The sequence below is a fragment of the Pseudophryne corroboree genome, chromosome 1 (assembly GCF_028390025.1).
Source record: "Pseudophryne corroboree isolate aPseCor3 chromosome 1, aPseCor3.hap2, whole genome shotgun sequence".
Classification (NCBI taxonomy): domain Eukaryota; kingdom Metazoa; phylum Chordata; class Amphibia; order Anura; family Myobatrachidae; genus Pseudophryne; species Pseudophryne corroboree.
In genome coordinates this window covers 778,334,650-778,348,610 of record NC_086444.1, presented here as the reverse complement: position 1 = coordinate 778,348,610, position 13,961 = coordinate 778,334,650, and the positions used below count along the sequence as shown (strand labels likewise).

At 39.6% G+C, this 13,961-nt stretch overlaps 1 protein-coding gene across 7 annotated transcripts in view; it reads left to right on the top strand.

Annotated features, from left to right (window-relative positions):
* LOC134910135 (NADP-dependent alcohol dehydrogenase-like) overlaps window positions 1-13,961 on the top strand; it is a 465,879-nt gene that overhangs the window by 420,167 nt on the left and 31,751 nt on the right. For all 7 annotated transcript variants that reach the window (XM_063917876.1, XM_063917830.1, XM_063917821.1 and 4 more), the window contains one exon: window positions 6,595-6,730. In XM_063917876.1, the coding sequence (XP_063773946.1) occupies window positions 6,595-6,730 (136 nt within the window). The remainder of the gene's footprint in view (window positions 1-6,594; window positions 6,731-13,961) is intronic.

The window sequence follows — 13,961 nt, the reverse complement described above, 5'->3', positions numbered from 1 at the left end:
ATCACCTGTTACAGATGTGGACAATTAGGACATCGATCTTTTGAGTGTCCTCAAAATGGATATAATAGACGGAACAATCAGGTCCGTACTGACCGAAATGTAGAACAGCCAGAAAATGCCAGAGGGATGCCTATGAACCCCGCATCGACTCCCGACCTATCATAGTGTGTGCAATGGGGAGTGCGCAGTAGTCTGATCCAATTATGGAAGGGATGATGGGAAAGGCTCCAAGGGTACAGGCATTGATAAATGGGAAAGCATGCATGGTTCTGTTAGACAGTGGTTCTCAAGTGTCAATTATATTTGAGAGTTGGTACCGACAACATCTGTTTAATGTACCTTTATTGCCATTTGATGGTTTAGCAATATGGGGATTAAGTGCCCAAAAGTATCCCTATTTAGGATATGTATCCACTCACATCGAGTACTCTCATTCCCCCTATGTGTGTGTGAAGAACCCTTACCGTTAATTGCTTTAGTGTGTCCCGGTTCTCCAGGAGATCAAGGACATGTATCGGTCATTGTGTGAACAAACTCCAATCTCTTTAAAACATTATCTGATTGGTGTTTGACTCAAGATAAGCTGATTACCTCAACGTGTAACACAGCACGTCAGTTGTCACCAGATTATTGAGTGTGGGAGAGAACTGTATTCATGTGTGTAAGGTAGTCAACACCCCAGAAAGAGACCGAAGCATTCCAATCTAAACTTATGGACTGCTTTCATGGTAGTGATATTAACTATAGTGACAAAGAAAAATTGATGGGTGAATTGCATCTTAGAAAACCGATCTTTTCAGTGGAAGAATGGGATTTGGGTACGGCAGTAGGAGTTGAGCATCGAATTAATTTAACTGATGCTAGTCCTTTCAGGGAGAGGTCACATAGATTAGCCCCTGCCGATTTTGATGATGTAAGACAGCATTTAAAAACTTTGCTTGAGAACCATGTCATAGCTAATTCTGAGAGCCCGTATGCATCCCCTATTGTAGTGGCCCGAAAGAAAAATGGTGATATTAGATTGTGCATTGATTATAGGACTTTAAACAACCGTACCATCACCGATCAATACACAGTGCCCAAAGTAGAAGAGGCTTTAGATTGTTTACAAGGCAGCCCATGGTTCTCGGTTTTAGATATGAGGTGTGGATACAATCAAATCCCCATGAGACCGGAAGATAGAGCCAAGACTGCCTTTATTTGTCCTATAGGATTTTTCGAATTTCTTAAGATGCCCCAGGGAGTGAAGGGTGCTCCGGCCACATTTCAAAGAGCTATGGAACAAACCGTCGGGGATATGTTTTACAGAGAAGTACTAGTTTATCTAGACTATATTATAGTATTTGGAAGAACCCTTGCTGAACATAATACCCGATTAATCAAAGCATTGGATAGACTGCAACAAAAAGGATTAAAGTTATCCATTGACAAATGTAAACTCTGTCAAAAGACAGTTAAATATCTAGGTCATGTGGTTAGTAGAGAGGGTGTGGCTACAGACCCTGATAAAGTGGCAGCAGTACATCATTGGCCTCGTCCCAACAAAATAAAAGATTTATGTTCCTTTCTGGGGTTTTGTGGCTACTATCTCCGATTTGTGTCCAATTACTCTAAGGTTGCTCAACCCCTGACTGAGCTGATCCACCCCTTAACAAAGGTCATCAGAACAAATGTCCCCATCCCGGCAAAGAGTACTTCAAACCTCAGGAACAGTTTGGTGAACGTTGGACAACTGCCTGTGAGGAAGCTTTTCAGAAGCTAAAGTACTGTCTGACTCATACCCCAGTGTTAGCTTATGCAAATCCTAAACTGCCAAATGAGTGGCATATTGACGCTTCATTTGAAGGATTAGGAGGAGTATTGTACCAGTGGCAAGATGGTCAATTGCATCCTGTATTCTATGTTAGTAGAGGACTATCTTCCAGTGAAAGAAGATATGCTGTACACAAACTAGAATTTCTAGCATTGAAATAGACTGTAGTCGAAAAATTTCATGATTATCTTTACGGAGTAAGTTTTATCGTGCAGACTGACAATAACCCCCTCACTTACATAAACTCAACCACTAAATTAGATGCCACTGGGCATTGATGGTTGGCCGCCTAATCAAATTACCACTTTACTCTGAAGTATAGGCCGGAGATACATAACACCGATGCTGACACTGTATCCCGCTTACCAAATCCCTGTATTAGTACTAGCAATGATGACTGGATTGAAGTTCCAGCTCCTGCAGTTCAAAGTGTATGTCATCAGATAACTGGATTACTTAATACACATCAAGAAAGAATAAGTTCTTTGGGAGCATCAGACGCTGTATTACCTTTGATGTACTGTTGGGTCTCAAGATCTGAACTCGGGGGTTTGGAAATATTGTCAACGGAACAAATAAGAAATGCTCAGGGCGAAGACCCAGATCTAAAACCGGTAATGGATCATTTGAGTCATGTTCATCCCATATTGGATACAAGGGTTTTACCCCGGAGAACTAATGTGTTGCTACAACAGAGAAAGAAATTACTGTTAAGAAGATATCGGGGGAGGTTAAATACCAACTTGTCATTCCGTATAAGTATGTATCCATGGTCCTTAAATCCTTGCATGACCAACATGGACATTTAGGATATGAGAAGATACAACAATTCATTTCAGAAAGAGTATATCGGCCCTTCATGAATCAGGACATTGGGGAATATTGTAGAAATTGCACAAATTGTATCCTCCGGAAATCCTTAACCACCCATCCGGCCCCCCCTAGTTAAAATAGACAGTTCAGGACCCATGGAATTGGTCTATATTGATTTTCTCTCCTTAGAGGGCCCAAATGGTAAAGAAAGCAATATATTAATAGTTACAGACCAGTAACCCCTGATCAAAGAGCATTGACAGTGGCTAAAACATTGTGGGACAAGTTTTTTGTGCATTATGGGCTACCTGTTAGGATTCATTCCGACCAGGGACGAGACTTCGAGAGCAAATTGATCAAAGAACTATGTAGTTGTTGTGGCATTAAGAAATCTAGGACCTCTTCATTTCACCCCCAGGGTGATCCACAACTGGAAAGATTTAACAGAACTTTGCTCAATATGCTTGGAACCCTGTCCATGAAAGATAAGATGCAATGGAAGCACCATGTATGCCAGTTAGTTCATGCTTACAACTGTACCATCAATGATGCCACTGGGTACTCCCCTTATGTCCTTATGTTCGGGAGGGAGGCACGATTGCCCATTGATGTTTGCCTGGGGATCACTACAGGAAATCATAACCCTCGCACACACACACACAATATGTCAAGAAATTTCGGAAAGAGGTGCGGGAAGCTTATGCTATTGCTCAAAAGATGACCAAAAAACAAGGAGAAAAGAATAAGCAGTATTATGATAAGAAGGTTAAAGAACATGTGTTATTACCTGGAGACAAAGTTCTGTTGAAGCGACTAGGATATCCAAAACGTCAAAAACTTGCTAATAGATGGAGGGAGAATCCATACAGATAATAGACAAATTGACAGATATTCCTGTGTATCGTCTGATGTCTGAAGATGGTGAGGGACCCATACCTATCACCGACAACACTTGTTACCAATTACCCAAGAAATTTCTCTCCAAGATAATATTTTGAGGGAAGATATTACTAATAAATCAGAGAATGATAGATCAATACCCTCTCCGGCCCCCCTTCATCAAGTAGAAGGAAATGCGTTGGAGGATATATCCAGTAGTGGTACGGGCTATTTCTATGACTATGATATTCCAAATGTTGGCACCACCTTAAGAGAAAGTCAAGCGTGCATAACTGGAAAAGAATCTACTTCTGTAGGGATAGACATAGATAGTGGAGAGAATTATGGGGAGGATGTTAGTGATGCTGTTCTGACAGTTCCACCGGAGAATGACTCCTGTGAGCTTCCCTCTATTAATTGTGATACAGAATCCTCAGTAGTGGGGGGAGATAACATTGAGGGGAGGCCTCAAAGAAAATGCAGACCACCTAGGATTCTTACATATGACAAGTTAGAAAGTTCCACCATGGAACCTCGCATTATTCACTCTAGTGAAGTAAACAGTTGGCCGTACTTTGGTTATGTTGGCGATGCTGTTGGTTTTAAGTAAGAAATGTACATCACCCATAGGATTGTGATATATTGAAAAAGATGTAAATGTGGTGATCTGTGTGATGGGAACACTTGCTTATCTTACAGATCACCAGGGGAAGAAATGTGACCCTGTGGTATATGTACTATTAAATAAGTAAGGATAATAGGGATATTGTGAATACTGTACAAATATATGTATATTTAATGATTTACATAGGGACCAGGTATCATACCTCATACTAAGCTTATGGGTAACTGAGGTAACTGAGGTAATATTGATAGCTGTTATTGAAGTGACACTGGCCTATACCCCCTCTAACCAGCACGAGACTGTATCTGAACAGGGGTGTCTCGCGCTGTGAGCGGGAACAAGCCAGGGCTCACGAGGGCTGCACAACCCCAATAAAAGGAGGGAGATTTAGCGCAGAAGGTTGTTGTGTGTGGGCCGCTGAGGAGTCTACTTCTCTCTCTCCTCCGCGCTACACTGAAAGAGCTGTGCTGTAAACATCACGGTGCCAGAGGGAGGGGAAATGGCTTACCTCTTAGACGGCTCACAGAAGAAGTCAAGCGGCTGCTGCGGGAGGTCCTGTCTACACTGAGGCAGAGAGCGGGAGGCGCGGCTAGCCAAGAAGGCGGCACCAGCAGTGGCAGTGTCTGGCCAGGGAAGGTGTCTACACGGAGGCGGAGAGCGGGAGGCGCGGCTACCCAAGGAGGTGGCGTTGACATCGGCTGTGAATTGCCAAGGAAGCCGCTACAAGGAGGCAGAGAGCGGGAGGCGTGGCTATCAGAGGACGTGGCACCGGACCCCGATGTAAATGGCTAGCAGGGAGAATGTAGGAGTGGCCACCTAATACAGCCCGAATCCAGCCTAATGTAAAGCGGCCAGCGGGAGGTAGAAAGGCAGCGTCACTGAAATCACCTGAGTCACCCAGCCGTCCCTCTTTGTCCTCAGCCTCCTAGCTAAGCATGAGAGTGGGGGAGTGCTGTGAATGGAGGCAAATTGAGGGTGAAAGCAGCAGTCCACACCAGCCTCCTAGCTGAGCATGAGAGCGGGGAAGTGCTGTGTGACGAGAGCGATCTGAAGTCATCCAATTGGTGAGCAGGGGGCAGAGCCAAACTGGATAGTGATTGGCCACTAGCTGGAGCTGTGGCTGAAGGTGTCTCACTTCTGTGAAATATGCCCAACACTGCATCCACACCACCAGTGTAGCATATACAATCAATAGACTGGTGGTTTAAGAAAAGGATAGACTTTAATGGGAATTTCCTAACTTCTCACTGTGGCTTATCACCTTATTACACCTCTATATTAGCTTAGGATGAAAAGGCTAATTTCCAGCAGTTTATGGGAATAATTAACTAAGTGAACTCTGGGACTGTTGCTTGTTCCCTAATATTTATCAGTGAGAAGGTCAGACACTTTTATGAAACAAGAGGTAAGGTGATCTTTAATACCGAAAAAGGAGAAAGGAATAGATCACTTAATTTAGACTATAATTATCCTTATTGCGCACAGCTAGTAATTCACAGACTATGAACTGGGACTCTATAATATTAACTTCTCAGTCCAGTGAGTTTTAAAGTAAGAGAACAGTGACAGCTAGTGGGGATTATTATAACTTCTGAAAAGGGTTAGTACAAGGATTGGATACATTCATCTGTAACGGCTACACTTGCTCTTCAAGGAAAGGAACTTTTGGAACCACATATATAGTTACCAAATAGTAGCTATTTAACTGTTACTTGATGGCATCAGTCTAAAGTTTCATCCTCTCAGGAGTTCTCCTTCTTTAAGACAGAATAAATATATATATATATATATATATATATATATATATATATATATATTCAGTGGTAAAACCCTGTGTATGTCAGGAAAGGATTCACTAGCTATATATATATATATATATATATATATATATATATATATATATACATAACAACTTTCTATACTAACTGCAGTTAGCAACTGGATGAGACTTTGGGAATAGGGGGATTGTGAGGAGAATGCGGGTTTGGTGAATTCGTTATTTTATGGTACATTGTATTAAATCTGTCATGTCATTAATACAAGTTGCAATGAAATGTAAATTGTATGAGTATATGGTAATTCAGTAGATATTAGTAAATAAGCTTATTTAAAGTCTGATGTGTACTGTATATGATACTTACCTGAATGCTATGCTTATAGCGACTCAAATCAATTGGTAACCCAAAACATTGATTCTTCCTGTAAGAGAAAAAATACATAGTTGTGTAGGGTTATCCCAAACTGAGCCCTTTTCTATTAATACTACAAAGTAGAATAAAAGTTTGGGTGGAGGCACATGGTACATAATTATCAGTAATTTAATAGCCAGAGATAGGGTTACACTAAATGCATACTTGCCCTTATATTCCTTATTATTTAACATATGTGCCCTCTGTCCCTTACATTAATGATCTTACAAATAGAACAATAATATGATAAAACAATTTTTTTAAACTATTTTCAGAATTCTGCGCTTGAATCCACTTACTGTGCCAGTGGAGTCACTGTGGTGATTGGTGTGACATCTCCAACTGATAAAATTTCATTTCCTCCAATGTTGCTCATCCCAGGTCGTACATTGAAAGGATCTCTATTTGGAGGTTTGTGTTGTACATTTCCTTATCTGTTTAAAAACTATTTTTCCAATGAAATCACTCGGTTATATATTCACACTTGGACAAATAGTCACATGTGGAATAATAATTAACTTTAAAGGTAATTATCTTTATGTATATAACTTAATTTCATATACAGTATATGTGTGTTCATCCTCATAATCTTTCCAGGTCAGTTTAACTGGAGTCTTATAGGGGTTACACACGAAGTGATGTGTACAGAGATGTGTGCTGAGCGATCTAGCACAGAACACTCAGCACACATCTCTGACCCTCTCAACACACAGCGGTGAAGTGAGCGATCTAACTAGATTGTGCCTGCATGCAGGCCAATCTACAGTCAGCGATAGCGACACACGGGGCCAGGCATCGCAAGTGCTATGGGGCATACACATGGAGATATGTGTGCTACATTTTTCAGCAATCAAGTCAGATTGCTTAGAATTTAAGCACACATCGCTACATGTGTATGGCCCTTTAAATTTCTACTTCAATATATGCTATCGGGGGGTACTTCTCATTCCATTATCTTACTTTAAGTCTGTGGCATTTGGCTGTCCTATACTGCCCTCTTTACACCATATTACAACAACCTGTTCACACTTACATTATAAGCAGTAAACAGATCACTGTTTCTCACAGGATCAATACACTTATTTCCTGCAGTACTCTGCATTTTATGGGCTCAACAATTAAACAAGCCATTAGTGACATCACAGGTTGCCTAGAGCTGCCTGCCAGTGCTATTGTGAGCAATCCCCTTTGTATGTAAGCTCTTGCTGGTTGCGGCCTCCTTCCTATTGCACTATTCATGCCGGCAGTGCTCCAATTCTATTGTTTTAAATTCCATTTAGAGATGCTTACCTTGTATATAGGCTTGTTGAGTGCCAAACTGTTTCCCTCCCTTCAACCTACTACCGAATGCCCTACAGGATACTGGTTGCTCTACCACAGCCCTGTGTCCTTGTTCTACTTAGTCTACCATTTTATAGTTGTATTTTCTCCATAAGTATGTAATTTTTATACTGTATTATATTTATGATGTGGCAAGTTATTGTTATTATGTATTATCTGTGTATGGTGCTGCAAAAACTTTCTGGTGCCTTAAAAATAAAGATAATTGTAAGATGCAGTGGGCGTACACAAAGACGCTCCTGTTTTGAGAAGGATCTCTTATACCAAGAAGAAAGCTAGTGCAGTTGCTCACTTGCAATGATGATGACTGTGTATCTAAGGGGGAATTCAATTAGCCGTGGTCATTTAATACGGGCTAATGGATTACATGGGCTATTCAATTATCCCCGAAGTGGGCCCACCAGCATCACTTATTGGGATGTATTTAAGGAATGCAGTGAATATGTTGGCTGTCAGGATCCCTGAATCCTGACCCCGTTGGAATCCTGACACCAGAACTCCAAAAGGTGCAAGAGACTGACGTCAGAATCCCAACAACAAGCATACTAAATATTAGACCAGCCGCCAGGTTAGGTTTAGGGATGGGAACGGGGGTGGGTTTAGGCAACATGGAGGAAGGGTTAGGGGTAGGCACCACAGGGGGAGGTTAGGGTCTGGCTCTGGGGGGGGGGGGGGATGGTTAGGTTTAGGCAGCAGGGATGGGAGGTTAGGTTTCAGCACCTCCAGCGGGTGGTTAGGTCCAGGCTCTAAAGGGGGAGGTTAGGTTTTGGCACTAGGACCAGAGGGTTAGGGTTAGGGATAAGGGAGCTGGGGAAATACCCTCTACTCAACAATGCCAGAAATTTGAACATCAGGATCCTGGCATCGGCTTTGAGCCATTTCACAAAAAAGAGGACAAATTTGGTAAAAAAATTAATTTCTTCAATATTCATTTTCTGTGTCCCACAAAATAGGTCATAGATGTAGCAACATTAATCATAAATATAATATTGGTATCTACATTATTATGTAGAGAGAACATTATGTAAAGTTAACATTATTCTAAAGAAGAAAATTTTGATAAGGGATGCAATTTAATGTTTGATCTTCCCACATTGCAAATGGGAGTTCCACAATTTATCACTAGGTGGTGTTACTATTAGTATATGTTGGTTGACCACATGTGTTCATATGCAAGAGCAATCAGTGTTTGAAGCTGAATGTTGAAGGTGGACATCACTATAACTAACTTGTAACGTTAGTTATAAAACATGAATTAATTTCCTTCAGCTCTGTAAAATGTGTCGTTTTAGATACTATAAGGTTTATGAGGATTCTGGACAACTATCCAATACTTCAATGTTTATCATTGATGGCTATTTAATAAAACAGCTCATCTGTTGAATGGTAACTAACGTTACATGTGTATTTAAGTCAGTAGCATACGCTAAATAAATGTTATCTAATACTTTGTCCTCTTTTAGAAACCTACTAGGGTAAAGCAATTCAAGTTTGAAAATACAATGGGCTCTAGAAAATTGTAGATATATATATATTTTTTAATGAAATTCTGAAATTTTAAAATATACAAAAGGTGGAAGCATTGGTAGGGTGATGGTCCTTTGAGGGCAAGGGACAAGGACCCCTTTGGACTTTTTTTGTGCTTTCATATTTTTTTGTTTGCAAAGACAGAGCAAGTAATAGTTAGAGGACCTCATACATGAAACATACGCTCTTGTTGCATTTAACAGATATACCCCATGCTGTATGTATAAGGTATTGGCACTGTGGTGTGAGCTGGCTCCCAGGATTACACTGCTCTGTGGCAGACTGTGTGCTGGGGTGAAGGGGCTTATAAGGAGTCATCACCCAGTATGTCTTGACAATTATATAGTAGAATAATATTTTGGGTTCAATTTCAGAACATGATACCCACTGAAATAAAGTAACTAAACTGCTTAAGATCATTACATTTGTTCAGACCATTAAAGGTCGACAGCTTGAAAAGGTTAATGTGACAATAGTTGACACAAAAATGGTTGACAGAAAAATAGTCAACACAGAAATTGTTCACAATTTTTGAAGTTTTGTTTTGGCCCAATTATTGTATAATGCATGATATGTGACCACCATTAGTACAAACGCACCCAATACCCAAGAAGTTGAATCTAAGGGCCTTATTCAATAGCAGTTGCTACTGCGATGCGATTGCATCTTGACGATTTTCAGGCCAGTGTGTATGCGCAGGGCCATTTCTGAGCATGTGCAGCCTAGGATATGTGATCACATTGTATTGATGAGAACGCAAAACTGCAACTGATACTGAATAAGGTCCTTAGGTCACAGTTCCACCTGTGAACTATTTTGTAGTAGTAAAGTACCCCACAGTTAAAGGGGTAACATTATAAGTATCAGTAACGACAACTATCTTACTGTACAACAGTTGAAAAGAAAATGTGGTCTGGGTCTTACAGGATTATTATGTTTTTCCTGAGAAGGATGACATTGACATCATAAGCACGGATTTAGTGCTGAGGCACTAGTCACGTAAATTGCATGGCAAACATTATTACTCTGGATGCAGTGTTATATTACGTTGTGTTAAATGTTTATTGTTATACTGCACAGAGAATAATCTATATTCTTTGTGTAACAGTCATATTATGTAATATTAGTTATAAAAACGTGCCTATTTTGATAACTATTAAGCATAGATATAACTGGAAATTTATAGTACATCATTTAACTATTTATATAAACATAATCTTATGTAGGACTATTGCTATTGTAAGGGAATAGTTGCCATTCAATAAATATTAAATACTGCTTAAACTCATGGTATTTCATTTTAATAAATATACCAACATAATCATTTTTAGTGCTATACTAAAGAAAATTCTCTTTACATAAACTATATAGAGAAGCAGAAAATTATATTGTAACAAAGGCTGTTACATTTAATCACTCATTACATGTAACATTAGTTACAGCAAGTTGGACCAGACATTTTAATTAAATGTCAATCTAAGTTTTTCAGTAAAGAAAGTAAATTACGCTTATAAAATTACATTCAATTCCTCTTGTCTTGTAATAGTATATTATATACATCTTCCATATATTTGGAAGTTATGCAGTGTTGTTCACATAACAAACAGTAGATATGTAACAATATAGATACAGTACTTAATAGAGCGCACCCATACAAAGTCATTAGTGCAGCATCCAAAGAAAGATATCACCGTTCTTTCAGTACTTAGAACACTTGTGAAGAATATTGATGGAAATGGCATTCCTCTTTCTCCCTCAGTATAAAATGAAAACGCAAATCATAGTGTAGATTGTTACATATGACACATTTTATAACATATGCACTATGCACCATAGTGAGGTGATGTAAATATGACACCTCTTCTCCCCTTTTGGTGTTTCCCCTAAATCAAATGAGGTGAGTACAGCAAGAATAATGGAAAGGATAGGGTTAAGGTTAGTGAGCAACAGCAGTATGTCAAATCTCTTTATTATGGAAATCCACTTCCAGACTCCAAACTATTATATAGAAGAAAATATATATCCCATAGTGTGATAACGTTTTTAAAATAAATTTAATACACACTATAAAAAACACATTTGAAAAAACACATTTTGAAAAACAGTTATAGAAAAAAATGGGAAAACCCAGTGGATATATATGCCTACCAGATGATTATGTGTCTGAGCATAAATCAGACCAGCGCATAGTTAAAGTCCCGGTTTACCCTAACAAGCAGGTCCAAAGAATTCTCAGGAAAAGGTGTATAGGCTTGATCCACAATAGGCTTCCTCAGTGAGTGACGCGTATCGGTTTCCCTTCTTCAGGCCATGGATGTCTGTCTCCATTAAAAGTCCATATACTTAAACTAGTCCTCAAAGTAGGACAACTGTTTGCATCTGGTCAGAAAACATTCTTATTGGTCCGGCTCTGAACTTCATTAATTCCGTGTTTTAACTCACCGCTTCCAATCCAGGTATATGGAATGTATGAGGCGATCCCGATTGCGTCATTTCCATGTATACGCGCTTCCAGATAGGTGTAACTCTCCATTTGTTCCACAACCTCCGGTGTACGTTAAAACAGCGTAGATACTGTTTCTCCTATCTAGTTGTTGGAACACATCATGCATTCCACGGCCCGCAAACCGGAGCTTCCACAAAGTTTAGACAAACAGCGTCTACATGAAAATGCTGAGAACAACGTATACTTTAGAAACTATGCATTAAAAGTCATACATAAAAAAATTATTCCTCCAAAAAAAATTTTTTAATTCAAAGTCGACGTTCAAACCTTTGGGAATTAGTGTTCCCAGGTTGAACACCCACCTCATTTCTGCCCTAGATAGAATATTTTCAAGTTCTCTTCATTTCCAATTCGGAATTATTTGATCTATTGCTCAAACAGAGGCAATCTTCCTAGCATCACAGTTGTGGCTTTTTTTAAAATGACTTGACACAGAATGTGTGTCAAGTGCTTTTTTGATATTATATATATGTATTCTGCTCTACAGGTTTTCAACCACCTTGATTTTTTTTCACATATAGCAGTCCACACTCCACATACACATTTAATGATATATACCACATTTCTGGAATCACAAGTAAGGAATTGTTTAACCCTATACTTATACTATTATACTATTTGTCCCCATGTTTGAATTCTGTCAGTTTTTTTGGGTTATTAAAGGTAGTGCGGCAAGGCAGACAATTCCCAAATCTGTGGAAACCTATATTACAGGTGCTACCACTTTTATCTTCTCTTAATGTACTTTTAAGTAGCTTATTCCTAATAGTTGGTGTATTTCTATATATAAAAGACGATTTATCTGGTAAATAATTTTTCAGCGTTTTATCTTTTTCTAATAAATGACAATTTATTTTTATTATACCCTCTACTTTCTTATGGTATTGGCCATATTGTGTGATAAACGCCCATTTAAATTTATCGTCGGTATTGGCCTTCTTCATTTTCATTTTTAAGAGGTCTTCCCTATTAATGTTTGAGACTTTTTCTATTGCTAAATGAAGAGTCTCATTTTTATATTCCTTTTTAATAAAACAATCTTTTAAATCACTTATTTGTGACTCCAAGACTGATGGCTGCGAGCAATTCCTCTTAAGCTGTTGAAATTGGTCTAAGGGAATGCTATCTAGTCAGTTTCTTTAAAAAAGCCACAACTGTGATGCTAGGAAGATTGCCTCTTTTTGGGCAATAGAACAAATAATTCCGAATTGGAAATCAAGATATCTTAAAAATATTCTATCTATGAGGTGGGTGTCCAACCTGGGAATACTAATTCCCAGAGGCTTGAACCCCAACTTTGAATTAAAATATTTTTTAGAGGAATAATTCTTTTATGTATGACTTTTAATGCATAGTTTCTACAGTATATGTTGTTCTCCCCATTTTCAAGTAGGTACTGTTTGTCTAAACTTTGTGAAGGCTCCGGGTTCGGGCCGTGGAATGCATGATGTGTTTCAACAACTAGATCGTTTAATAGGAGACACAGTATCTATGCTGTATTAATGCAGACCTGGAAACGCGTCTACACGGAAATGACATAATCTGGATTGCGTCATGCGTTCCACATACCTGGAAGAGGTGAGCTAAAGCACAGAATTAATGGAGTGCAGAGCTGGACCAATAAGAATGTTTTCTGACCAGCTGAAAACATTTGTCCCACTTTGGCAACTAGTATAAGCAGGGCCAACTTAACAGCAGTGTAGGCATCTTGGTAAAGCAATACACTGGGGCCCCTACCCATCCTGCAGCGGTAGGGGTGGGAGGTGCTATCTGTGGCAGCTTTGATGTCCTGTAGGCGGTAGGTAGTGTTCTCTCTTCCGCTCAGCATGTAAGACCTGGAGCAGTAATTTCTGATAATTACTCCTTTACTGCAAAGATGGTGAGAGGTGTGGAGGGAGGGAGAATACTAAACTGTAGAAGGAGCATTGAGCTGAATGAAGGGGCCCTGGTACATGACTTACAGGGTGGTAGGGCAGGGCTTAATATACAGGGGCAGGGTGGATAGTGGAGTCGGCTTAATATTCATAATTTTCCAGTGGGAGGGCAGCTTGCTTGACTGCAGATATCTCCAGTTCCCGGAAATATATTTCTTAGCTTTCACTTGAGTAAAACACTACAGAGTCACACCTTTCAGGAAGTACTGGGGACTTGGGGATCAGAGTTCAGAAGCCAGAGCAATCCACCAATGAATATATAAAACTGATACCAGGCATGTGGATCTGGACCAGGGACCAGCTGCTGGAAGGCTGATATACCTGGTTTTGGGAA